This window comes from Bos grunniens, chromosome 15 (genome assembly GCF_055505025.1).
Source record: "Bos grunniens cultivar Pamir isolate PY7600 chromosome 15, Bosgru_T2T1.0, whole genome shotgun sequence".
In the NCBI taxonomy this organism is placed as follows: Eukaryota; Metazoa; Chordata; class Mammalia; order Artiodactyla; family Bovidae; genus Bos; species Bos grunniens.
In genome coordinates, this window is record NC_141179.1 from 7,017,713 (window position 1) to 7,042,523 (window position 24,811).

Sequence of the window (24,811 nt, forward strand, 5' to 3'; positions counted from 1 at the left end):
GGATTTCTTCTCTTCAGAAGCATCCCGTTCTTTACCTTCTGACCATCTCAAGCATTTCAACAAAGCACAGAGCAGCGCACCCACATGGGGTGCACCAGAGACCTCACAAGCAGGCAGGAAACAAAACAGGCTTTGTTTCATGGGGGAAGGGAGCAGGGCAGTCCAAAAAAAGAAAGAACTGCATTACCGACGTCTTCCCCTAAGTGATCAACCCCCAAAATCCAAATGTTTCCAGTTTTAAAGGTAAAGAGAAAATAAATCTCTAAAACAGGATAGAAGTTTTTAAAAAATATGCTATATTTAAAAATTCAGAGTCTGCCGCTTAATAGTAACTTTCAAATTACTATTTCATAACTTGAACAAATCAGTCAGAAGCAAATCAGTCCTGACAGCTTTATGGTAGTAAATTATACAATCAGCAATTACTGAAGAAGAAGAAGGAAAAAAAAGACCACCTTCTCAAAAACAAAGGAGGTCGTCACCATGGGTTCTTTCCAAATGTCCTTCTGAACATACGAGTTTTCAAACTGCAGACAAATTTTAGGTTTGTGTAACTGGCATCTTCAATCTTGTAATATTACAAAGTATTTCAGATCTGGTAATCAACTGTAGACTTTGATAATCAAGTCTATTTCTAAGCATTTAGAAATGCCACAAAATGGCATCCCAGTAATGCCATTAAGTGTAAATTTAAACTCAGAAACATTTTTTTGAACTTTTAAAACATTAACTCACATCAAACCTCCCACAACACAAGAAAGGACTTCTTTACTTTGTTTAATATTTTATCAAGTTTCAGACATTACACAATTACATGTTAGAAGGGCTGTATTAGTTTGTTCATAACATTTAGAAAGAAATTTTAGGTTTTTCCTATATCGATAAGATACTTAAGACTTCTGTAAAATAGTAGGCTTATTAAAAGAAATGAAAGTTTTCGGAAAACAATCTAACAGGCCACCTGTCAGGCTTAAAAGGGTAAAAACAAAACACAAAACACCCACTGCTAGCTCAGTATTTCAATATAACTGAGGGAACTGCACTGTCTACAAAAAGTTGTTACTAACTGGCACAATAATTATGTATTTTAAATAAGGCTAGGGTCCTAATTTAATGACTGAATACCTTTTCATTATCAATATGCAAAAGATGTGTCCCAACACTGTTAAGCTATACCTAAATGAAAAGTTATTCTGAGATATTCACCCTTTATCAGTAGTTTTAATAAAGTCACAGGGCTGTGTGTAACCATCACCATTGTCTACTTTCAGAACATTTTCATCATCCCCCAAAGAAGCCATTTATTCCTTTGTTGAGTACACTTTCTGTTGCCCCTTCCCCAGTTGCTGGTAATCATTAAACTACTTTCTGTCTCTTTGGAACTGCCTATTCTGAACAGGTCATATATGTGGAATCAATTTTGTGACTGGCTTGGTTCACTTTGTATGTTTTCTAGAGTCATCCATGTTATAGCATGTATCAGCATTTTACTCCTTTTTATCACCGAATAACTTTCCATTGTACAGATCTACATTTTGTTAGTTTGTTCATCAGTTGATGGAATATCTGTTATTTCCACCTTTTGGTTTTCAAGAATCATGTGGCTACAGACATTCAAGTCTGCAGGTTTTTGTACGGACATACGGTTTGCACTTTCGGGCATACATATCTAGGGCATGGAATTGCTGGGTCGCACGGTGGGTGCAGCTTTCTGAGAAAGTGCAACAAAACGGTTTTCTCGAGTGGCTGCCTCCGTTTTCAATCACACGGACAATGGAGGAGGGTGCCAACTGCTCCATGTGCTCGTCAGCACTTACTGATGCCTGTCTTTCACTTCAGCCATCTTACTGAGAATAAAATGGTATCTCACTGGGGCTTTGGTCTGTATGATGTGGTAACAGCTAACCTCCTCTAATAGTCCACGCTAGCTCTTATCATAGGAACACTCTGTACTTTTCTCCCTTCCCAATTATCAACCTCCAGGGCCCCCAAACTGGGTTAAAGTATTTAAATCTTTATAAACTGTTCAAAAATATCAGTAACATCTTTATTTGGATCACAATAAACTGTGGAAAATTCTGAGAGATGGGAATGCCAGACCACCTGACCTGCCTCTTGAGAAACCTGTATGCAGGTCAGGAAGCAACAGTTAAAACTGGACATGGAACAACAGACTGGTTCCAAATAGGAAAAGGAGTATGTCAAGAGTGTATACTGTCACCTGGCTTATTTAACTTATATGCAGCATACATCATGAAAAACGCTGGGCTGGAAGAAGCACAAGCTGTAATCAAGATTGCCGGGAGAAATATCAATAACCTCAGATATGCAGATGACACTACCCTTATGGCGGAAAGTGAAGAGGAACTAAAAAGCCTCTTGATGAAAGTGAAAGAAAGAGGAGAGTGAAAAAGTTGGCTTAAAGCTCAACATTCAGAAAACTATGGCAAATAGATGGGAAACAGTGTCAGACTTTATTTTTTCGGGGCTCCAAAATCACTACAGATGGTGACTGCAGCCATGAAATTTAAAAGACTCTTACTCCTTGGAAGGAAAGTTGTGACCAACCTAGATAGCATATTAAAAAGCAAAGACATTACTTTGCCAACAAAGGTCCGTCTAGTCAAGGCTATGGTTTTTCCTGTGGTCATGTATGGATGTGAAAGTTGGACTGTGAAGAAGGCTGAGCGCTGAAGAATTGATGCTTTTGAACTGTGGTGCTGGAGAAGACTCTTGAGAGTCCCTTGGACTGCAAGGAGATCCAACCGTCCATCCTAAAGGTGATCAGTCCTGGGTGTTCACTGGAAGGACTGATGCTGAGGCTGAAACTCCAATACTTTGGCCACCTTGCGAAGAGTTGACTCATTGGAAAAGACCCTGATGCTGGGAGGGACTGGGACAGGAGGAGAAGGGGACGACAGAGGATGAGATGGCTGGATGGCATCACCGACTCGATGCACATGAGTTTGGATGAACTCCGGGAGTTGGTGATGGACAGGGAGGTGCTACGATTCATGGGGTCAAAAAGAGTCAGACACGACTGAGTGACTGAACTACCTAACTTAGGTCAATTTGATATCGTCAACCATCTATCAAAAGTCTGGCGTGAAAATTCATTATAATGGTATTTTTCAAACAATACAATTGTGAATAGAGCTTAAAAAACATTCAACAGAACATTTTCTCCTCATCACCTCATTAAGCAGTTTGGGACAGGACACAGGAGTTGCTAAATGAGGTGAGGAGGAGAAGGGAGAAAGTAATCTTAACTAGCCTTCAGCTCTGTCTCCAGGACATAACTATATCTTTTCCCTCTACTATGAAAACAGTGTTTAAAGTACAAATAATGAAATGACTGGTCTATATAGAGACAGGGAATAATGTTTTAAAATCTACCTGGCATCAAGAATTCATGTTAGATTAACGAGTAAATAGTCCCATTAACAATAGCTTTATTTCTAATTACATGTAATTTATTACTCTTTCACTAGGGGAATTTATAATTTAAAAGAGATGAATCTGAGTTTTGACTGCCAAGCGCAAAAACTGGTCCTTTTATATAGGGTAGCGCTTGACTGGCTTCTCATCCTTTAATGTTCCTCTTTGAAAAGTGTTCCTGACTACCTCACCGCATTCCCTCTTGGAGCACCTTAGGAGAAAGCCCTTCATTGTATTTAACAGGTTTTGTGACGGTTTATTTACTCAGTAGCCTGCAACCTCCACCCCCCAGCTGTTAGCACAGTGCCTGGTACGTAACTGGCACTCATCTGCTGAATGAGTAAGTAAGTACGAAAAGTTTTTATCCCTGGTTAGTAGGATGCTATTAGTAATGCACAAGAGAATCTCCAAATTGAAGCGAGTCCAGAATGAATTCTGAAGTGACCTCAGCAACCAGGGTAGCAGAACAACATGAGCATAAAACAAAGAATACGAACCACTCCCCTTCTAAGTCACTCCAACTGGTTTCAGCAGAAATCCATCTGGCTTTTCCCTCCGGAAGTCTATAATCTCTTTTTCTGTTTATCTGAGTCTCTGGGTGGGCACAAAAAGTGACACCAGTAATGGATCTCCTCTTCAGTGCGTTTTATAAGACACTTGCTACTAATGCAGAGGTGATGCTGGAATCAAGACTGCCGGGAGAAATATCAGTAACCTCAGATGTGCAGATGACGCCACCCTTATGGCAGAAAGTGAAGAGGAACTCAAAAGCCTCTTGATGAAAGTGAAAGAGGAGAGTGAAAAAGTTGGCTTAAGGCTCAACATTCAGAAAACGAAGATCATGGCATCTGGTCCCATCACTTCATGGGAAATAGATGGGGAAACAGTGGAAACAGTGTCAGACTTTATTTTTTTGAGCTCCGAAATCACTGCAGATGGTGACTGCAGCCGTGAAATTAAAAGATGCTTACTCCTTGGAAGGAAAGTTAAACCAACCTAGATGGCATATTGAAAAGTAGAGACATTACTTTGCCAACAAAGGTCTGTCTAGTCAAGGCTATGGTTTTTCCTGTGGTCATGTATGGATGTGAGAGTTGGACTGTGAAGAAAGCTGAGAGCCAAAGAATTGATGCTTCTGAACTGTGGTGTTGCAGAAGACTCTTGAGAGTCCCTTGGACTGCAAGGAGATCCAACCAGTCCATCCTAAAGGAGATCAGTCCTGGCTGATCTTTGGAAGGATGATGCTAAAGCTGAAACTCCAGTACTTTGGCCACCTCATTGGAAAAGACCCTGATGCTGGGAGGGATTGGGGACAGGAGAAGAAGGGGACGAAAGAGGATGAGATGGCTGGGTGGCATCACCGACTCGACAGACAAGAGTCTGGGTGAACTCCGGGAGTTGCTGATGGACAGGGAGGCCTGGCATGTCGCAATTCATGGGGTTGCAAAGAGTCGGACACGACTGAGTGACTGGTTGTGTCACTCAGAACTGAAGTTGTACATCAGAACTGAACTGACGCAAATGTAACTTGAAACACAGGTTTTTTTTAAAAATAAATTTTCTTAGGTCTGATGGGAGGAGTTTTAGTAACACAAGCCATTAATTTAAATTATCACTTGTTATACAAAGAAAATACTTCTTCACTATGTAATTATTTGTGTCACTGAACCATGATCAAATAGAAAATATGCATTAATTTCACCTCATTAATATATGTGAGGAGGAGAGGGCGTCAGAGGATGAGATGGCTGAATGGCAACACCGATGCAATGGACAAGAACTTGGGCACTCGGGCGCTTCGGGAGATGGTGCAGACAGGGAGGCCTGGCGTGCTGCAGTCCATGGGGCTGCAGAGAGTTGGATACGACTGGGCGACCGAACAACAGTGTATGTCTACTCATCCTCAGCGAATAGAAGAGAGTGCATATATGAAAAATAGCATATTTTGACACTATCCTCCTGAATATAACATAAAGAAAAAAAAAGACTAAAACGGCAAACCTCAACTTTGAACTAACTTTGATATTCCACAACCTTACACATCCAAACGTTCATTTCAGTGTTAATTTTTTTTTACTTAAAAAAAAAAAATAGTGAGGGCAACAATTTGTAACAATCGCTAACAGTGTGTTTTAAATTGGGCTTCACTGAGCACATGGCCTGGAGTTATACTTCCAATCAGCTTACGTCAGGCTTTCTATTACAGCAACTTTAGGGAGGTTCTAAAGTTTAGAAACCAAGCACACCAAAACTGTATCCATCTTTAAGGCAGTAAAGCTGAACCCTACTAACACACACATGTTCAAATTCCCAGATGTGTCAGAGTTTGACAGTGTAGACAAAACTCAACTTTTCCATCCAGCACTGGCCATTCCCTGTCAGATGCTTGCCTGGGCATACTCACCATGTGATAAGGCTTATCTTTAGATTAAGTTGAAAGATTTCCTAGTCTCCTCTTCACAAGTAATTTCCAGCTGTGACCGGAGGGCCAAAAGCTAAACTTAAATGGTGCAATAAATAGTTCAAAAGTATCTTTGAAACCTCAGGGCACTCAAATCCAGAAAGCTACGAAGAAGTAACCTTAAGCAGGGATCCAGAGCAGCCACTGAAGACTTCATACTCTAGCATATTCTATTAAATCACAATAATTAAGAAGGGGCTTCCCTCGGGGGCGCAGACGGTAAGGAATCTGCCTGTAAGGCAGGAGACCCGGGTTCAGTCCCTGGGTCCGGAAGAGCCCCTGGAGAAGGGAACTGCAACCCACTCCAGTATTCCTGCCTAGAGAATCCTGAGGACAGAGGAGCTTGGAGGGCCCCAATTCATGGGGTTGCAAAGAGTCGGAGATGACAATAATTAAGGACTGGAAATATTCTTAAAAGCATCCAGTATATGAGTCCAAATAAGCTGAGAAGTCAGGTATCTTTCTGAATGAACTGGTTATATTGTGATACCAGAATAACTTGGGTCTCCTGATTTCTAACTGAGGAGGTACATTTTTCTACATCACAATTTAACTCATATTGAATTTTTCTGCATCACAGTTTTATTCAAATTCATATTGAATGTATTATGCAACTACTATGGAGAAAAGAGGATGCTAGCTAATTTCTTTTAAAGGATTTTTCAAGGTCATATAAAATGCCAGGTCAGAGATGTGTTGTAATTATTTTTCTCACTAGATAATGTGCATTTAAAAACTACACTGAGTGTTACCTTTAAAGAGGCACTAGTTAAATGAAAGGCATCCAGAAGAAGGGAATTAAACTAGTAAAGAACTCAGAAAAAACTAGAGAAACCACAGTTAAAGGAGAATGTTCTCATATTAGGACTGTATTCACAAATTTGAAGGGAAGTAAATTTCTTAGTAATAAAGGAACACATACTTTCTGGTCATTAGAACTTTCCTTAAATAAAATGGACTGACTTGTAATATGGTAAGCTCCTAGTCAAGGGAAAGGTCAAAGGTGAGGTTGGAAGGTAATCTCTTAAGGATGTGGCAGAGGCGAGGCCTGATAATTCAACTGGATGGTTTTACTTCTGTAGCTGGAAACTCACTACCTTGGTAATTTCCTCAAGATGAGTCACAATATGTAAGTCACAGTACATAAGTAAATGCATTAACCATTGTCATCTTCCTCCCTCTGAAATTCCCATGTATTAGCATTGGTGACTTAGGTGTGTTTCTGAAAGATTAACTGCTTGTAATCTAGATTTCTTTAAAATTCTAGGTGTCAAAAGATCAAGTCCAGATTCCAGTTCTGTCACTTAACTATGTAACTCAGTAAGTCATGATTTTCCTAGATCTCAGAGAAACTCAGACTTAGGGCAGTATTCCCTCCCTCTCCCAGTATTTTTTTAAAATGGATGTTGGTGGGTTTGCAGTCACAGGACTGGGTGGCTCAGCGGGCAGGAGTCAGGGCGCTAAACACTCCTCAGTGCCCAGGGTACCCCCTCCCTCCTCCCCTGAGGAAAAGTGAAGAGAAGAGTCACAGGTTGCTTTTATGTGCCAAACTTGGTGAGATTTATCTCTTTTAAGACGCTGCAGTTAGCAACAGCTCTATTTACCTGAAACACAATGAAACAGCTTTTCCTCCCCACCCTAAGTAGTTAATAATATAGTTCACAGCCCAAACTGACATTTTAGGACCGGGAGGCAATATTTAAAAGAGGGTAAGGAAAACAAAACAAAAAACAAAGGAAAAACTTGTTTTTAATGCATGGATATCAAGAGACTTGCTTCAGTAAAAGTTCAAATGAGCTGATGATGGTATTCTAGCTATCCAAGACTCCATTAATGGGGTTACAGAGTTAGTTCCTACAGCCTTCAGCGCTTTCCCTTCCTCTACAACAGAGGGTATGATATTTAGTTGGTCATTAGGTGCATCTTCATTAAAAGGAAAATATTACTTTTAACAGCTATCGGAAATATTTGCTCTTAAAGGGAAAAGGTTAATGCATGTCTGAACACTTAAAAAATTTAACACACCTTTAACTACTGATGCAAAATATTTAACTTTGATCAGAAAGGTGTGCTGAACAACTTTTGGTTTGTGACTGAAAAGCAAGTTTTGGAATACCTTGAAACCATGGACGAAAATTAACATCTAGGTTTTAATTACCTGTTACATTTCCATGCATAGAATGTCTACACACAGATTTGCTGTTAGCGATTACAAAGGATATTGTGTTTTCAAAGGATATTGTGTTTTTGCCAACCTAGGTTATTTATTACCTCCTTTAAGACTCAAAAGATACACCTTTTAATCCACATCTCTAGTTCCAGTACTTTATTTACACCAAATGTGTTTTTAATCTCTGTGGTCCCATCAGCACTTATTTCCAGAAACACAGATTCTAACACTATTTAATATGTTCTTTCACATAAACAGGGACATCAGTTCACTGACCATTCGTATTCTGGGGTAGATTTTTCATTCTGAAGAATGGGAATTTTTTGGGTTTGCTTTCATTAGGGCTTTCTCTGGAAAATATTCATATGGCTATATTATATAAAATAAATAATCTTACGATGCACAAGAAAATGAGCCTTTTTATGTTTGCAAGTATAAAATCTGTAAGGGGAAAAGTATAAATATGAAATAATTTAATGACCTGTGTAATATTCAAGCATTAACTTACTTTAATAAGTGTAAAAACAGTCCTAGTACGATTCCTTAAAAATAGATAAAAGCCCTCCTTTTTTCACAGCCAGTAAATATCAGCTAGTTCTTACTGCCACTGGATGTCACCTCATGATTTGTTACAAATTATCAATCAATGCTGAAAAATAATATAAATGTCAAAAATATACAGTTTTCATAGAAGGGCAAGAAAAGGGTATGAGATTAAGAGATACAAACTACTATGTATAAAAAATAACCAACAGGGAAAAATACAGTACAGGGAAACAGTCATTATTTTGTAATAACTTTAAATGGAGTATAATCTATAAAAATGTTGAATCACTAAGTGATACACCTAAAACTAATACTGTAAATCAACATAAAATAAAAACTTCAATAATTTTTTTTTTAAGATATAGTTTTTAAATCTTAAAGAACAAGAAAATAGGATAAAAAGGAACCAATACATAACAAATTACGAATTTCCTAAACTTATATTATATGGATAACTTATTAACTTCATGGGGGATGTGAAGAACTGATTAAAAAAATTATTCTAAATATAATTATTCCAAAGCATCTGATAAAGAACAGAAATATAAAAGAGGCTGGTGTTTGAAGGTGATTAAGTGATAAAGTCAAGCTTATACAGAGGTCAAGTGTATTTTCCACTCTAAAATGTCAAAAGACATAGGTCAACTTAAGGTAAAAAATGGTAAATACTTTAATATAGATTTGGGGAATATAGGAAAGCACATTTCACAACCATGAAGGAAACAACCTATCATCTGTTGGTGTTTGCGTGGTTCAAAGGGTCAGAAAGGGGATAGTTTATATTTTGGGGGCAGATAAAATGCAATCTAGCATAGAACTTTAGATTTCAAGGAAAACTCCTTCAAATTCAGCTGCTAACAGCTTGTCTCTATTTGCTGTCACTCTGGATCAGAGAAACCCACACTTTTTTTCTTCCCCTTTCCTGCTCCCCTTCAGTTACACTTGAGCTCTCTGACTGAAAAGGTCTGGAACAGATTAGAAGTCGGGCCACAAAATAAAAAGCTTTGGCAAGCTGTCAAGCCTGTCTGGAATACACATACAACAGTGGGCCCAGAAGGGGAAACTAAAAGCAGGAAGAGTATTTTACGAAACCTTTTCTTGGCACACTTAATTGTACGCTGTGTGTACATATGTGTTGAGGTGGGAGGGAGATTATTATTTTTTTGGTACTTTCTCCCATTTAAAACAAAAGACCAAGCTGTGTGTGTAATTAATGGATCTACTTAAGCTCACAGCCAACTTGCTTTACTTCACTTTTTATTAACTGAAAATACTTAAAACAAAAACCTTTGTTCCAACTGCTGATTTCTATAGCTAGCTAAGAGTTAATCATCATTTTTCAGAACCTCATGTAGAGGGAAAGAAAAATCCCACAGTACCATTTTTTAAAATTACCAAATGCGGACAAGCTGAATTCATTTCATTAAAGATGATCTGAGGAAACATGGCTGTTATCGTTCTAGTCCATACAAACGGCAACATTTATTAAATTTTCTACCTTACTTGGGTTCCTGTTTCAACCACAAGGCCTTATTCAAGTATTAAACAGAATCTGAAGTTGCAAATTATTAACATGCCACATTACTTTTTTAACACCCAAATAGGTCTTGAAGCTCAAAAGGCTTGCATTTAAGCCAAACCGGGTATTTGTCAAAGCAACAGTCTCTGCCCTGATCCCACTCTGACTTTACCTGAATAGGGGTCAGTTCATAACGCTGACCAATTGGTGAGCTTGGGGCGGCAAACCCAAATGTCGGGGTTTTTAAAAGGTATACATACAGACACAGAACTGTTCGGAACGTTCCTAACAGGGCAGTTATTTTGCCCAGCCCTGGGTAGAGTTTTCTTCCTTCCCTTTTACCCCAGACTGTGTTCTGATGGCACTCAAGGAGTTAATTCCTCCTTCCCGGAAGGGCCCCGCAGTTGTTGTTAGGTCAACCCCTGCAAAGCTTCAAAGGTTCCGAGCTCCCGCAGTCTGACCTACTCAGTGATCTGCACATTGTTTTCATTTAGCTACATCCAGTCCAAGACGAAAGTTTTAAAACCACAATGATCTGCTCCTTTTTAGATTCATTTTTCCATGGCTTTGGAAAAATATCTCAGAAACCCAACTGAAGAAAAGGAAAACAGTGAAAAAATATGGATAAAAAGGCCCCAAAGAGCTTGTATACTATTATCAAGATATGCACATTTGGGAGGGGAGTATTTCTTTGTGCAAATGGTGATTTTTGTCATTTGATTTGAGGGAGAAATATGGCTTTACTTTTTGTTTCCTAAATGAAAAGCAAAGAAAAAGAAAAAAACACCTTAAAATATGGGTGTGGGGTGGGGGAGTGAGGGCAGAAAGGAAGAGAAGGGAAAAGGCGCTGCCACTGGCCTATCTCTAGGTGACAGGGGTCCCCGCCCCAGCTGGGGACAGAGAACATTTTAACACCAAGACACAGGATGGGAGTCACTGCTCTCTCAAGTTAAGCATAAGCAGACACCAGTCACTCACCGACAAAAGCTGCTATTTCAGGTTTTAGATGAAGCAACAGCCTGATTATTTCTATAGCTAAAAAGATCATTTTAAACAAGATCTCTGTGCTTCTCAAAAATGAGAAAGAAACAGTCAGTCTGGTTAGTAAACCACCACAACATTCCTCCAATCCCATCCGAAGAATCAAAGCTAGAAAGTTGATTTAGATCCAAATTCAAGTTTAAAGTGAAAGGCATAAAAATAGTAATAGATAAGTTGGCTAGGCAGTCATTTTTTAAAACTATAAAACAACCCAACTTAATTTAAATGTACCTTCCAAAATTCATATACCAAAAAACAGTTATCAAAAATATTTAAAAAGATTTTGAGATGAACCTTTACCAAAACGAGGGTCAAGCCTGGGGTCTAGCCAAGAGGTGGTCTTGTTCTTGTGGTTTATATAGTATATTTCTCCATCCTGAGTCATGGCTTGTTCCCATCCGTCAGGAAGAGGACCTATAAACAATGGGAAAAAAAAAAAATCACGGTTGGTTTTATTTGGTGCACCTAAAAAAAAGTGGGAGAGGTGCTAATTTAAAAAGAAAACACATAAAACAACTCATTAAAGTAGAATTAAGCATGTGTTCAGAGAAGAAAGGTAAACCCCAATACTTGATTCTTCTCCACCAAGAAGAAATTATCCAATAATAAAATCTACATCCCCAGAGACACAGATGTAAACAAACTTCAGATTTTGGAAAAACTCTCTGGAAGTCATGACCCAAGCCATTACTACTAGTGTTAATACAAAACATGGAGTGCTGCAGCTCAGGGACTGTCCCCGCATCCAGCCTGTTTCATGACAGTATCTTCCTAGAGACCCCAGAGCTCTTAATAAGGAATCTGTGCAAGAGTTCTCACAGCACTACGGTATCATAAACATTCTGCTTAATATAGAGCACAGTTTAGCTAAGCCTGCCAACTGCCATTGATTTCCATTATTTATGTGACTGACACACACCAAGAACACTATAATAGAGAAAACGTGGTTGAAAAGAGCTGATTCTTAAGCAGCCCAGAAGTTGCTACAAGGTGGGGACGGGGCTGGAAGTTTCAGTCTGTCAGAGATGTGTGTATGTGGGGGGTGGGGGTGGGGGTGGCGGGGCGGGAGGGGTGGCAGGGAGAGAGTAAGGACCAGGACTGCTGGGAGGCATGTTTCTCAGGAAGAAAAAGAAAAGAGGTACAAATTCCAAAACTACAGCGTGAGGAAGCAACACCTGGGAGATAGGGCTAAGAACACAGAAAGTTTAGGGATCATTCTAGGCTTCCCACCTAGCTCATTCAGGAAAGAATCTGCCTGCCATGCAGGAGACCCGGGTTTGATTCCTGGGTCGGGAAGATCCCCTGGAGACGGGAACAGCTACCTATTCCAGTATTCTGGCCTGGAGAATTCCATGGACTGTATAGTCCATGGGGTTGCAAAGAGTCAGAAGTGACTGAGCGACTTTCACTCTCACTTTTGGGCTTCCCTGGCAGCTCAGTTGGTTAAGAATCCACCTGCAATGCAGGAGACCCTGGTTCAATTCCTGGGTCAGGAAGATCTGCTGGAGAAGGGATAGGCTACTCACTCCAGTATTCTTGGGCTTCCCTTGTGGCTCAGCTGGTAAAGAATCCACCTGCAATGCGGGAGACCCAGGTTTGATCCCTGGGTGGGGAAGATCCCCTAGAGAAGGGAAAGGCTACCCATTCTAGTACTCTTGCCTGGAGAATTCCATGGACAGAGGAGCCTGGCAGGCTGCAGTCCATGCAGTCACAGAGAGATACGACTTAGTAACTAAACCACCACCGAGATGATGCTATCCTTATGAGGGAAGCGAGTTGCTTTTGAGAGGGAACGGTAATAAAATGAGAGACCCAGTGTAAGTGATCCAACCCAGGCACATTTTCTCCTTGTCTCCTCCATTTCCCACCCCCACGAAGATCAGGAGAGGCAAAGGGAAACGGACCAGCAGGAACTGACTGCTCGCTGTGTGCCAGGCACTCTGCCAAGTACACACGTTCACGGACTCATCTGGCGCAGACGATGACTGAGGATGCACGCGGCAGGACAATCTCCATTCTAATGGGAAACTGAGGCCACGTGGCTCAGCCACACATCACAGATGCTGCTCAAACCCAGCAGCCTGATTCCTGAGCCAACTTCCTGATAACACTTCTTTTCTTTCAAATTTTATCATTTTTAAACTTTACGAAAACTTATTCTTCAGGGGAGGATAACTGCTTCACAATGTTGTGTTGGTTTCTGTCACACAAGAACGTGTCACACAAGAACGTGAGTCAACCGTAAGTACACACATGTCCCCTCCTTCTTGAACCTCCCTCTCACTCCCACATCTTTTTATTCATCTTCCACATCCAAGATTAGAGACTAAGTGTGTCTCCTGTGCAAAAATGGAACAAGTCCCTTTTCTCTAGGCAGTAAGTCCCCTACACACGAACCTCCACGTTGTGAACTTGCAAAGATGAAACGTGCACGCCCAACCCTGTTTCCGTTCGCTCATGTGTCTGGTGCACACTGTCACACGCGTGCATCCCCTACAAGTGGTTGTGCTTTCGTGCATTTCACTGCACAGAGTGCGGCAATACAGCATGTACTTACTACCCAGCGTCACCGGATCATTCTTTCAAGAAGGTGGACAGAACTGAATGCAGAAAGGAGCCTGTGCTCCCAGGGCCGGCATGAGGGAGACCAGCTTGCCCTCTGCCTCCCATCGCTGAGATCCTTCACTAGCCCATCCTCCACCTCTGCTCCCTGCTCCAGTCAGGAACCTGCCTGTTCACTTTATGCCAGTTTACGCCAGCCATCATACTCTACTACTGTACTTTTCAAGGCACTATACTGTAAGATTAAAGCTTTTTTTGTGTACTTTTTAATGTATTATTTTTGAAAAAATATTATTAACTTATTACAGTACAATACTATATAGCTTAATTGTATTAGTTGGGTACCCAGGCTAACTCTGTTGACCAAGCTCTTGGAACAGAACTCATTCGTGTGCAGGGGACTGACTATATTGGCAGTCCAAGACAGCCTTGTGAGTAGTGCTGGAAGAACTGTGGTAACAGACCACTCACACGGGCCCATGGGACCCAAGGCCCTAATTCTAGGCCGTTTTCATTTGTATCAAGAACAGACCGATTTGCTATTATACTATTACCAAAGATCTTCTTTGATGGGGTCAAAATCACGTTAGGGAATGCAGGCATGTGCAACTGGAGTGTTCTAGACTCCTACTGGATGCCACAAGGGAAGACCCTCCTCCAACCCTGAGTGTGAAGTTCTGCATATGATGCCGTGTCCAGAGCTGGGACTCTGCTGCAGGTATCCTGTGTTTACTAAGACGTGAATGGGAAGCAGACTTGGTAAACATGTATAAATAAAACCACTTCTCTCAGCAGCCTTCAGTGTCACTTTGGTCTCTGCTTCCCCACCAGGAAGTCAGAAACTTCAGAACTGTTGCTCTTTAGTTGCTCAGTTGTCCAACTCTTCTGTGACCCCACAGATTGTAGCCCACCAGGCTCCTCGGTCCATGGCATTTCCCAGGTGAGAATACTGGAGTGGGTTGTCATTGTCTTCTCTAGGGGATCTTCCCAGTCCAGGAATTGAGCCTGCAGGTGGATTCTCTACTAATGAGCCACCAGGGAAGCCCAAGGATTTGTTACTAACTTTAATTGTGGAAAATGGCTCTTACCTGGTTAAGAAGAAGAGCTGGAAATTATTGATTGCTAAATTCTCCCAGATGGATTGAAGCAGATCAGAGAGTGTGAGTAGAGTCACATATTCTATTATAAACAGAGTATGTGAATGATCTGATATTAATCCAGTGCTTTTTGCTCCTTAAATGTTTTCATTTTTATAGCTCATTTGATATCTTAAAATGTGTTTAAAATTTGTAGAACAGTAAAATGGAAAAGCTAAAGTTTATTGTAATCTATTCTCCAGGAGAAAAACCAAACTTTTGTTTTGTGATATATTCTGGATTTTTTTCCTGTGCATGTTTTGTAATACACATGTATAACTATTGACGTCATGTTGTACCTGAGCCACACTTGTTTTTATTCACTTAATATACATTATGGGCATCTTTTCTTAACACAACATGTAAGCCTCTCTCATTCTTTTTAATGGCTTCACAGATCTTACTACACAGATATACTAGAATTCATTTATCCCAGTGTTACGTATCAGAGTTGTTTCCACATTTTGTCCTAAATTTGTTATAACGTGTACAATGCACAGCACCCCCTGTAGCGACGGCACCAGCTCCATTACTACACTGCACACCCTGTACTTAACCCCACCGTACTGATGAGACAGTGACGCTCAGACAGGTCACTTGCCCCAGGTAGACAGCAGAGTAAACTCTCCCAAGATAAAGATTTGAACCCAGGCAATCTGACATCAGAGATCCTGTTTAAATCATTAGCTATTTATCTTATAAATCATATTTCTCAAGTATTTTTCATATGTCATTAAGTATAATATTTAGTATTTCACTAAAAACAGTAGACTTCAAAAATTAAATTTAGCAAACTTGCCACCAGTTCTGTTCTTGTATACTATAAACAATCAAAAACAAACCTCTACACAGCAAAGCTTGGCACAACATTGTAAATCAACTATACTTCAATTTAAAAACAAAAAATAAACCTCTAACTAATCTTAACTTTCTTTTCTTGGGCTCCAAAATCACCGCAGATGGTGACTGCAGCCATGAAATTAAATTAAAAAACACTTGCTCCTTGGTAGAAAAGCTATGACCAACCTAGACAGCATATTAAAAAGCAGAGACATCACTTTGCCCACAAAAGTCTGTCTAGTGAAAACTATGGTTTTTCCAGTAGTCATGTATAAATGTAAGAACTAGATCATAAAGAGGTCTGAGAGCCAAGGAACTGATGCTTTCGAACTGTGGTGCTGGAGAAGACTCTTGAGCGTCTCTTGGACTGCAAAGAGATCAAAACAGTCAATCCTAAAGGAAATCAACCCTGAATATTCATTGGAAGGACTGATGCTGAAGCTGAAGCTCCAATACTTTGGTCACCTGATGCGAAGAGCCAACTCATCGGAAAAGACCCAGATACTGGGAAAGACTGAAGGCAAGAGAAGTGGACGACAGAAGATGAGATGGTTGGATGGCATCACTAACTCAATGGACATGAGTTTGAGCAAACTCCCAGAGATAGTGAAGAACAGAGAAGCCTGGTGTGCTGCAGTCCATGGCGATGCAGAGCAAACACGACTGAGTGACTAAATTTCAGACATGAAGATATAAAGGAAAGACAAGACTGGTACAAAAAAAGAAAGTAGTGATGTTGTTTATTTTCTCACCTATATTTCTAATTAAGAAGTAAACATGTACATCAGATCAGATCAGTTGTTCAGTTGTGTCTGACTCTTTGCAACCCCATGAATCGCAAGACGCCAGGCCTCCCTGTCCATCACCAACTCCCGGAGTTCACTGAGACTCACGTCCATCGAGTCAGTGATGCCATCCAGCCATCTCATCCTCTGTCGTCCCCTTCTCCTCCTGCCCCCAATCCCTCCCAGCATCAGAGTCTTTTCCAATGAGTCAACTCTTCGCATGAGGTGGCCAAAGTATTGGAGTTTCAGCTTTAGCATCATCCTTCCAAAGAAATCCCAGGGCTGATCTCCTTCACAATGGACTGGCTGGATCTCCTTGCAGTCCAAGGGACTCTCAAGAGTCTTCTCCAACACTACAGTTCAGAAGCATCAATTCTTTGGCGCTTAGCTTTCTTCACAGTCCAACTCTCACATCCATACATGACCACTGGAAAAACTATAGCCTTGACTAGACGGACCTTTGTTGGCAAAATAATGTCTCTGCTTTTGAATAAGGATCTAGGTTGGTCATAACTTTCCTTCCAAGGAGTAAGCGTCTTTTAATTTCATGGCTGCAATCACCATCTGCGGTTATTTTTGGAGCCCTCAAAAATAAAGTCTGACACTATTTCCCCATCTATTTGCCATGAAGTGATGGGACCAGATGCCATGATCTTCGTTTTCTGAATGTTGAGCTTTAAGCCAACTTTTTCACTCTCCACTTTCACTTTCATCAAGAAGCTTTTTAGTTTCTTCTTCACTTTCTGCCATAAGGGTGGTGTCATCTGCATATCTGAGGTTATTGATATTTCTCCTGGCAATCTTGATTCCAGCTTGTGCTTCTTCCAGCCCAGCGTTTCTCATGATATACTCTGTATATAAGTTAAATAAGCAGGGTGACAATAAACAGCCTTGACTTACTCCTTTTCCTATTTGGAACCAGTCTGTTGTTCCATGTCCAGTTCTAACTGTTGCTTCCTGACCTGCATACAGGTTTCTCAAGAGGCAGGTCAGGTGGTTGGTATTCCCATCTCTTTCAGAATTTTCCAGTTTATTGTGATCCACACAGTCAAAGGCTTTGGCATAGTCAATAAAGCAGAAATAGATGTTTTTCTGGAACTTCTTGCTTTTTCCATGATTCAGAGGATGTTGGCAATTTGATCTCTGGTTCCTCTGCCTTTTCTAAAACCAGCTTGAACATCTGGAAGTTCATGGTTCACGTATTGCTGAAGCCTGGCTTGGAGAATTTTTGAGCATTGCTTTACTAGCATGTGAGATGAGTGCAATTGTGCAGTAGTTTGAGCATTCTTTGGCACTGCCTTTCCTTGGGATTGGAATGAAAACTGATATCAAATATATATACTAAACACAAAAGAATGCTTTTATGTTTAGGTTCATTTAACACGAGACAAAAATTTAATGTGTGTAAAGAGACTGTCTAAAACAGGATGTCCTCTTTACAGAAAGAGCTACTGATCAATTCAAAGGAGTAGATAAGGAAACATTACCTTTAAATAGCTTTGCATTGCAATCGAATTCTAATAGAAAAAACAAGACTGAAAAGAAAAAAAATCTTCAACCTCAAATGTGAACTAAATAAACAATAACAGATCTGAGCTTTATTCACACACAAGAGAATTTTGATTTAAATGCTCTTGGGATGAAATTCAGTGACTTGATTATGCAGGTTTCTAAAACACTGTGTTAAACTAAGCTAACTGCTGAATAACCGTAAGAAGCTGAGACAGCAAGAGTGACATATCTTCTGAATCATCAAGTGGCACAGGCTACTCAAAGTTTGATTCAAGCATCTGGGCTAGAGTTGGAATGTAGTAAAGTCGGTAAGTCTGTGGGGAAATCTGGGCTTCTCACAAAACTAGATTTACAAGAGGAGACTACAGGGATGGATCAAAATATATTCAGAAAATTTTTCAGTTAATTTACATCCTGATTTTAGCATCATAAATATTAAAACTTCTCCAATAGGGAGTACATAAAATAAAGCAAATGTAAGTAGCAATATTTTAATGACTTAGGATAAAACGCAAGCTGAGCCCCATCCCTAGAATTTCTGATTCAGTAGGTTTGCAGTTGGGCCTGAAAATGCCCAGATGACACTGATGCTGCTGGTCCAAGGAACACATTTTTGAGAAACAATGATATAAAAAATAACGACTTACAATTCTTTAGCTGGTATGTAACTGTTACCTGAATTCATCTAACTTTTATGAGACTACAGTCGTCCACTGTTAGGCATCGGGGCAGTTCAGAGCACACTATCAAGCGCTGCGTGTCTGGGGGCAGCACACAGTCACCTCTGCTAGAGTAAGACGAGGCAAGTGGCTCACCCTCCATCAGGGTAAAGCAGAAGGCAATGCTTCTTTAAAAAACTGAAATGGCCCAACAACTATCCTGGAGAAGCAGACCAGATACATTTCTTTTTGGCCCCTAATGACCAGGTGGTAACGAAGTGTAGGGACTCTGGAGGCAAGTAAACTGGTGTGATCCATGGGAATTATTACTCTTAACTGAGCTTCAGACCATTTTTAGTTGAGAACTCTTCACTTTCTCAATTCAAATGAGGAGTCCTCTCTCTGTGCTAACAAAATATTTTCTTTATACCTAATGCCATAACACTCACCACACGCTACTGTCCATACGTGTTTTTTTCCAGGCGAGACTGAAATACCTGAACAGAGAAGCGTATATTATGCAGTTTTCTATTTTACTGTCGAGCTCAGCGCCTACTACACAGAAAGGGCACAAAACCGTGTTTGCTGACAGTAATGCAATCAAAACAAAGTCCAATTAAAATTCTTCATTTATGACTGTGAGAGAAACATATCCTGTTTTATCCTTTCTACGTTAAGTTCAATTTCTCCATTATTAAGTATCAGTGAAATTAAAGGTACAAGGATGTAACAAACTCTTTTATTCAATAAGTATGTATTGAGCCCCTACTATATTCAAGTACTAATCCAGGCACTGGATATACAGCAATAAGCAAAACAGTTTCTGCTTCATGGATTATGGTCTAGCCAGGAAGACAGATAGGTATGTACAGTACAATGCTGGCTCATGACAAGCGCAGTGAAAAAACCCCAAAAGGCCAAACCAAACCTGGAGATGGTCTTTCAGAAATGTGGACTAAGAAGGGGCTCACTGAGATGGTGACCTTAGGGCAGAGACTCAACCACAAAGCAAGCCAAGATGGGATAACCCGGATACGAGTGGCGCAGGCAGGGGCTGGGACGAGGGCAGAGGAAGGGAGGGCTGACGCACACGGTCACCGTGCTGTCAGGACCTAGGCTCGATCAGCAGATCACCAAGCATTTTAACCGGCAAATGGTGGAGTGGGGAACACTACAGGGGATCACCAACCCTAAAGGATAGTAACAACTTCTCCAAACTCATGGATCACCTCTAAATATGTACAAGTGGGCAACAAACATTTTCATCGCAGATAATGTGTGCATACATGAGACACAGACCCTTAGACATGGGAAACGTGTGGGAGTTTTCCAAGGCTAGGCTATTAGGCTTAACCATCGCAGCCAAGTCTTTTGGGGATAAGGAGGAGATAGAAAGTAGGCCCTGGATCATGAAGGTAAACAAAAAGAGGTCATCACTTTAATAACATGTAAACAGGGTGAGAAATTTGAATTAGGAAAAACAAGAAAGAGTAGTAGCCTATAATTAATTAATAAATTAGAATTACTTATCCTTGGGAAAAATAAATTTTTATGTAGTATTTACTACTACTAGCTGAAAAACTACTATAACAAACACTAACTTCCTGTAATATTTTGAAAACAAACAAAATATTGTATGTCATAACACTGAAGGTGACTCAACGTCAACTTCCTGTTCTTGCCTGAGGACCCTCTTGCATCAGGAATGACTCAAACCACCTGCAACGTCTAATCAAACCAGAAAGTCCTGATTTTGCCACAAGTCAGATGATCAGTCTCTCCCTCTCACCTGCCCCACAACTCAGGAATACAGATGTCACCCAGGATACTGAAAGTTTATTAAACAAAACTTAGTGGTTCAGAGTACAGGGCTATCAAGAAGTAAGAGCAGCTGGAAAAAGTAGATGCAATACATCTTGCAAAAGAATCTAATTTGGACCAATTTCAGTTTTGAAATTCTGGTCTCTGACATTTATGATGAATCACAAACTGCATTACTACATTGTTCTAAGCTCCTTACAAGCACATACTAAGCCAACTAACAGTCCCATGGTATAGGTCCTATTATTATCCTCACTTTACAGACGAGCAAACTAAACCACAGACAAGTTGCCCCAGATTACTTAGCCCAGACTAGCAACTGGCAGACGGTGGATCCAAACCCAGATAGTTCTAGCTTTCCAGAACTCATGCTCTTAAGTACTACGCTGCAATTATGACAAACATTAATCAAAAGGAGTGTTTTTAAAAATTTCTTCTCCTAGAACTTTCATGAAATCTCATTGCTTCAGTCATATTCACATAGATGGCTCTTATATCTTTAATACTTCTCCCAGGGACACCACCAGTCTTTCTCCTCCACCAAGTGCACACCAACACTCCATAAAACATGTCCTCATATTTGAGTTGATTTTACTTTACAATACAATTGCCCTTGTTCCTCAGATAAAACAAATGTAGACTTCCGTATTTCCATGACTAAATTTTAGCAGTAACCTCCCAGCTGGCCTTAATCAGACACATCTTATGTACCTTAAGAGCATCCTGCCTCACACCTCCTCTGAGGAAGCAGCTCTATGACTCAGAGCTCCCTGAGGCCCTGGGAGCCTGGCTTCACTGGCTATTCCAGGTCCTCTGTCGCCAGCCATTACAGAGGACACTGCAGAGGGGTTAGTGTCGCCACCACAGCTCACGCCCTCCTCACTCCGTCGTGGTTCAGACCTGCCAACTCCTCTCCCTTCTCCGAGGACCTCCCGCAGGGGCTCCTCTCCCGCCCAGCCTTGCTCAGTTGCTCAGCCAACTCTTCCTCTTCCCTCCCCAGTGTGGACACGCCTTCCTCAAGAGGGCTTTGCCTACAAACACAAAGGTTCATTCCTCTCCTATGCATCATGCGCTTCTTTGGTGAGATGATTCTAGCGCATCAGTAACTTAGTAATCCACTCAAAGTGAGTCCTCCTGGCATGGCCTGTCTTTCCAGTACTCAGCACAGTCATGCACTTTTCACCTCCACACATACCCCCAATGCACAAACCCCAGCCTGTCTCCTCCGAGCCTTCACGATTTTTAGCCATCGAAATCCTACCCTATTTTCATGTTTTATCTTTGTGAAGCTTTTCTTAATTTCCATCCCACTACTAACATTCTTCCCCACCTGTGAATAGAAATTGCACGTTTTTCATTTTTTGGATGCTTATCTTGTATTTGTTCTTTAACAGTGAGTTTAACTCAGAATTTATCATTTTGCACTAGAATAAAAAAAAAAAGAGTTCTCCATGTTTTTTGAGTGGTACGTTCAATTTCTGCTTCATTAACAAGGCTAAAACCTTTTGACCGTGTGGATCACAACAAACTGTGGAAAATTCTTAAAAGAGATGGGGATACCAGATCACAGTACCTGCCTCCTGAGAAACCTGTATGTCAACAAGCAACAATTAGAACTGGACATGGAATAACGGACTGGTTCAAAATTGGGACATAAGTATGTCGAGGCTGTATATTATCACTTTGCTTATTTAACTTGTATGCAGAATACATCATGAGAAATGCTGGGCTGCATGAAGCACAAGCTGGAATCAAGACTGCAGGTGAAATATCAATAACCTCAGATACGCAGATGACACCACCCTCATGGCAGAAAGCAAAGAGAACTAAAGAGCCTCTTGATGAAGGTGAAAGAGAAAAGTTAACAAAAAAACTGGCTTAAAGTTCAACATGAAGAAACTAAGATCAGAGCATCCAGTCCCATCACTTGATTGCAAATAGGTGGGGAAACAATGGAAAAAGTAACGGATTTTATTTTTGGGGATCCAAAATCACTGTGGATGGTGACTGCAGCCATGAAATTAAAAGACGTTTGCTCCTTGGAAGAAAAGCTATGACAAACCTAAACAGTATTAAAAAGATGAGACATCACTCTGCTGACAAAAGTCTGTATAACATACAGTCAAAGCTATGGTTTTTCCAGTAGTTAGGTACAGATGTGAGAGTTGGATCATAAAGAAGGCTGAGAGCCAAAGAATTGATGCTTTCGAATTGTGGTGCTAGAGAAGATCCTTGAAAGTCCCTTAGACAGCAGAGAGATCAAACCAGTCAATCCTAAGAGAAGTCAACCCTGAACATTCAATGGAAGGACTGATGCTGAAGTTGAAGCTCCAATACTTTGGCTCCCTGATGTTAAGAGCAGACTTAACTCAATGGACATGAGTTTGAGAAAACTTGGGCAGACAGTGAAGGACAGGAAAGCCTAGCATGCTGCAGTTCATGGGGTCGCTAAGGTAAGATTAAACTCTAGCCCATAAGCGAAGAAGAACTAAAGAGCCTCTTGATTAAAGTGAAAGAGGAGAGTGAAAAAGTTGGCTTAAAGCTCAACATTCAGAAAACTAAGATCATGGCATCTGGTCCCATCACTTCATGGCAAATAGATGGGAAACAGTGGAAACAGTGACAGACTTCATTTTTTTGGGCTCCAAAATCACTGTGATGGGGACTGTAGCCATGAAATTAAAAGACGCTTACTCCTTGGAAGGAAAGTTGTAACCAGCCTAGACAGCATATTAAAAAGCAGACACATTACTTTGCCAACAAAGGTCTGTCTAGTCAAAGTTATGGTTTTTCCAGTAGTCATGTATGGATGTGAGAGTTGGACCATAAAAAAAGCTGAGCGCTGAAGAATTGATGCTTTTGAACTGTGGTGTTGGAGAAGACTCTTGGAAGTCCCTTGGACTGCAAGGAGATCCAACCAGTCCATCCTAAAGGAAATCAGTCCTGAATATTCATTGGAAGGACTGATGCTAAAGCTGAAGCTCCAATACTTTGGTCACCTGATGCAAAGAACTGACTCACTGGGAAAGACCCTGATGTTGGGGAAGACTGAAGGTGGGAGGAGAAGGGGACAACAGAGGATGAGATGGTTGGATGGCATCACTGACTCAATGGACACGAGTTTGAGTAAGCTCCGGGAGTTGGTGATGGACAGGGAGGTCTGGTGTGCTACAGTCCAAAGAGTCAGACATGACTGAGCAACTGAACTGAACTGATGTATTTTAAGGCTTAGATTGGAATTTCAACACTGTTATTGTATTCTACTCACTACCATAAACTGTGTCCCCGACCACTGTGCTCATGTCCCATTTTAGCAGATGCCTCAGTGAACTCCACTTATCTGCCTACATCCTGGCATGTCTTCCAGGAAGCTCTAAGTCTTAAAGAAGTACTTTGACTTTTTGCTGTTTATATCTCTTAGGGCTTAGCACTACCACCAAATACAACTGAAATTTGTTGAGCTGAAATGATTAAGAACTTACCTGTGAAAAGAATGATGGATTAATCTTGGTCAAGTCAGTCTCTCTGATCCTCAGTTTGTGCTTTTATAGATCATAGACTTTTTTTTTAATAAGCTGGTAACATTTTGCAGTGCTCTTATACTAAATGAGCTCTCATGTGAAATGGTGGAGTAATTCATATGTAATAGGTACTTAGGAAAGGTTTTTTTTTTGTTGTTTTCTCACTGAAAATAGAAATAAAGTAAGAATAGGAATAACAAAGTGGATCTTTAATAACATTTCTATGGTTTTACGTTCACCATTCTAGAGTTGTCTATCTGCGTAGTTCATGAATCAGCTGTCTGGCATCTCCTGGAAACTTGTTAGAAATACAGAATTTCAGATCCTACACGTGACCTATAGAATCAGAATCTGCATTAAAATATATATATATATATTCCCAGTAGATTCCTTTACACATTACAAATTGAGACCCACTGATTTACAATACTATGAACTGTGGTGTTGTGCTCTTGAGAGTCCCTTGGACTTCAAGGACATCAAACCAGTCCATCCTAAAGGAAATCAGTCCTGAATATTCATTGGAAGGACTGATGCTGAAGCTGAAACTCCAACACTTTGGCCACCTGATGCAAAGAACTGACTCACTGGAAAAGACTCTGATGCTGGGAAAGACTGAAGGCAGGAGGAGACGGGGACGACAGAGAACAAGAGGGTTGGCTGTCATCTCCGACTCGATGGACATGAGTTTGAGCAAGCTCCGGGAGTTGGTGATGGACAGGGAAGCCTGGAATGCTGCAGTCCAAAGGGGGTTGCAAAGAATTGGAAACAACTGAGGGACTGAATTGAACTGATTTATA

At 40.6% G+C, this 24,811-nt stretch overlaps 1 protein-coding gene across 12 annotated transcripts in view; it reads right to left on the minus strand.

The window, feature by feature from the left end:
* YAP1 (Yes1 associated transcriptional regulator) overlaps positions 1 to 24,811 on the minus strand; it is a 135,905-nt gene that overhangs the window by 35,055 nt on the left and 76,039 nt on the right. For 4 of the 12 annotated variants that reach the window (XM_086338888.1, XM_086338884.1, XM_086338886.1 and 1 more), the window contains exon 4: positions 11,476 to 11,589. The exons of 4 other annotated variants lie outside the window; for them this stretch is intronic. In XM_086338888.1, the coding sequence (XP_086195014.1) occupies positions 11,476 to 11,589 (114 nt within the window). Of the gene's footprint in view, positions 1 to 11,469; positions 11,590 to 24,811 lie in introns of all 12 variants that reach the window. 4 more of the 12 variants (XM_086338887.1, XM_086338883.1, XM_086338885.1 and 1 more) reach the window with 1 other exon arrangement.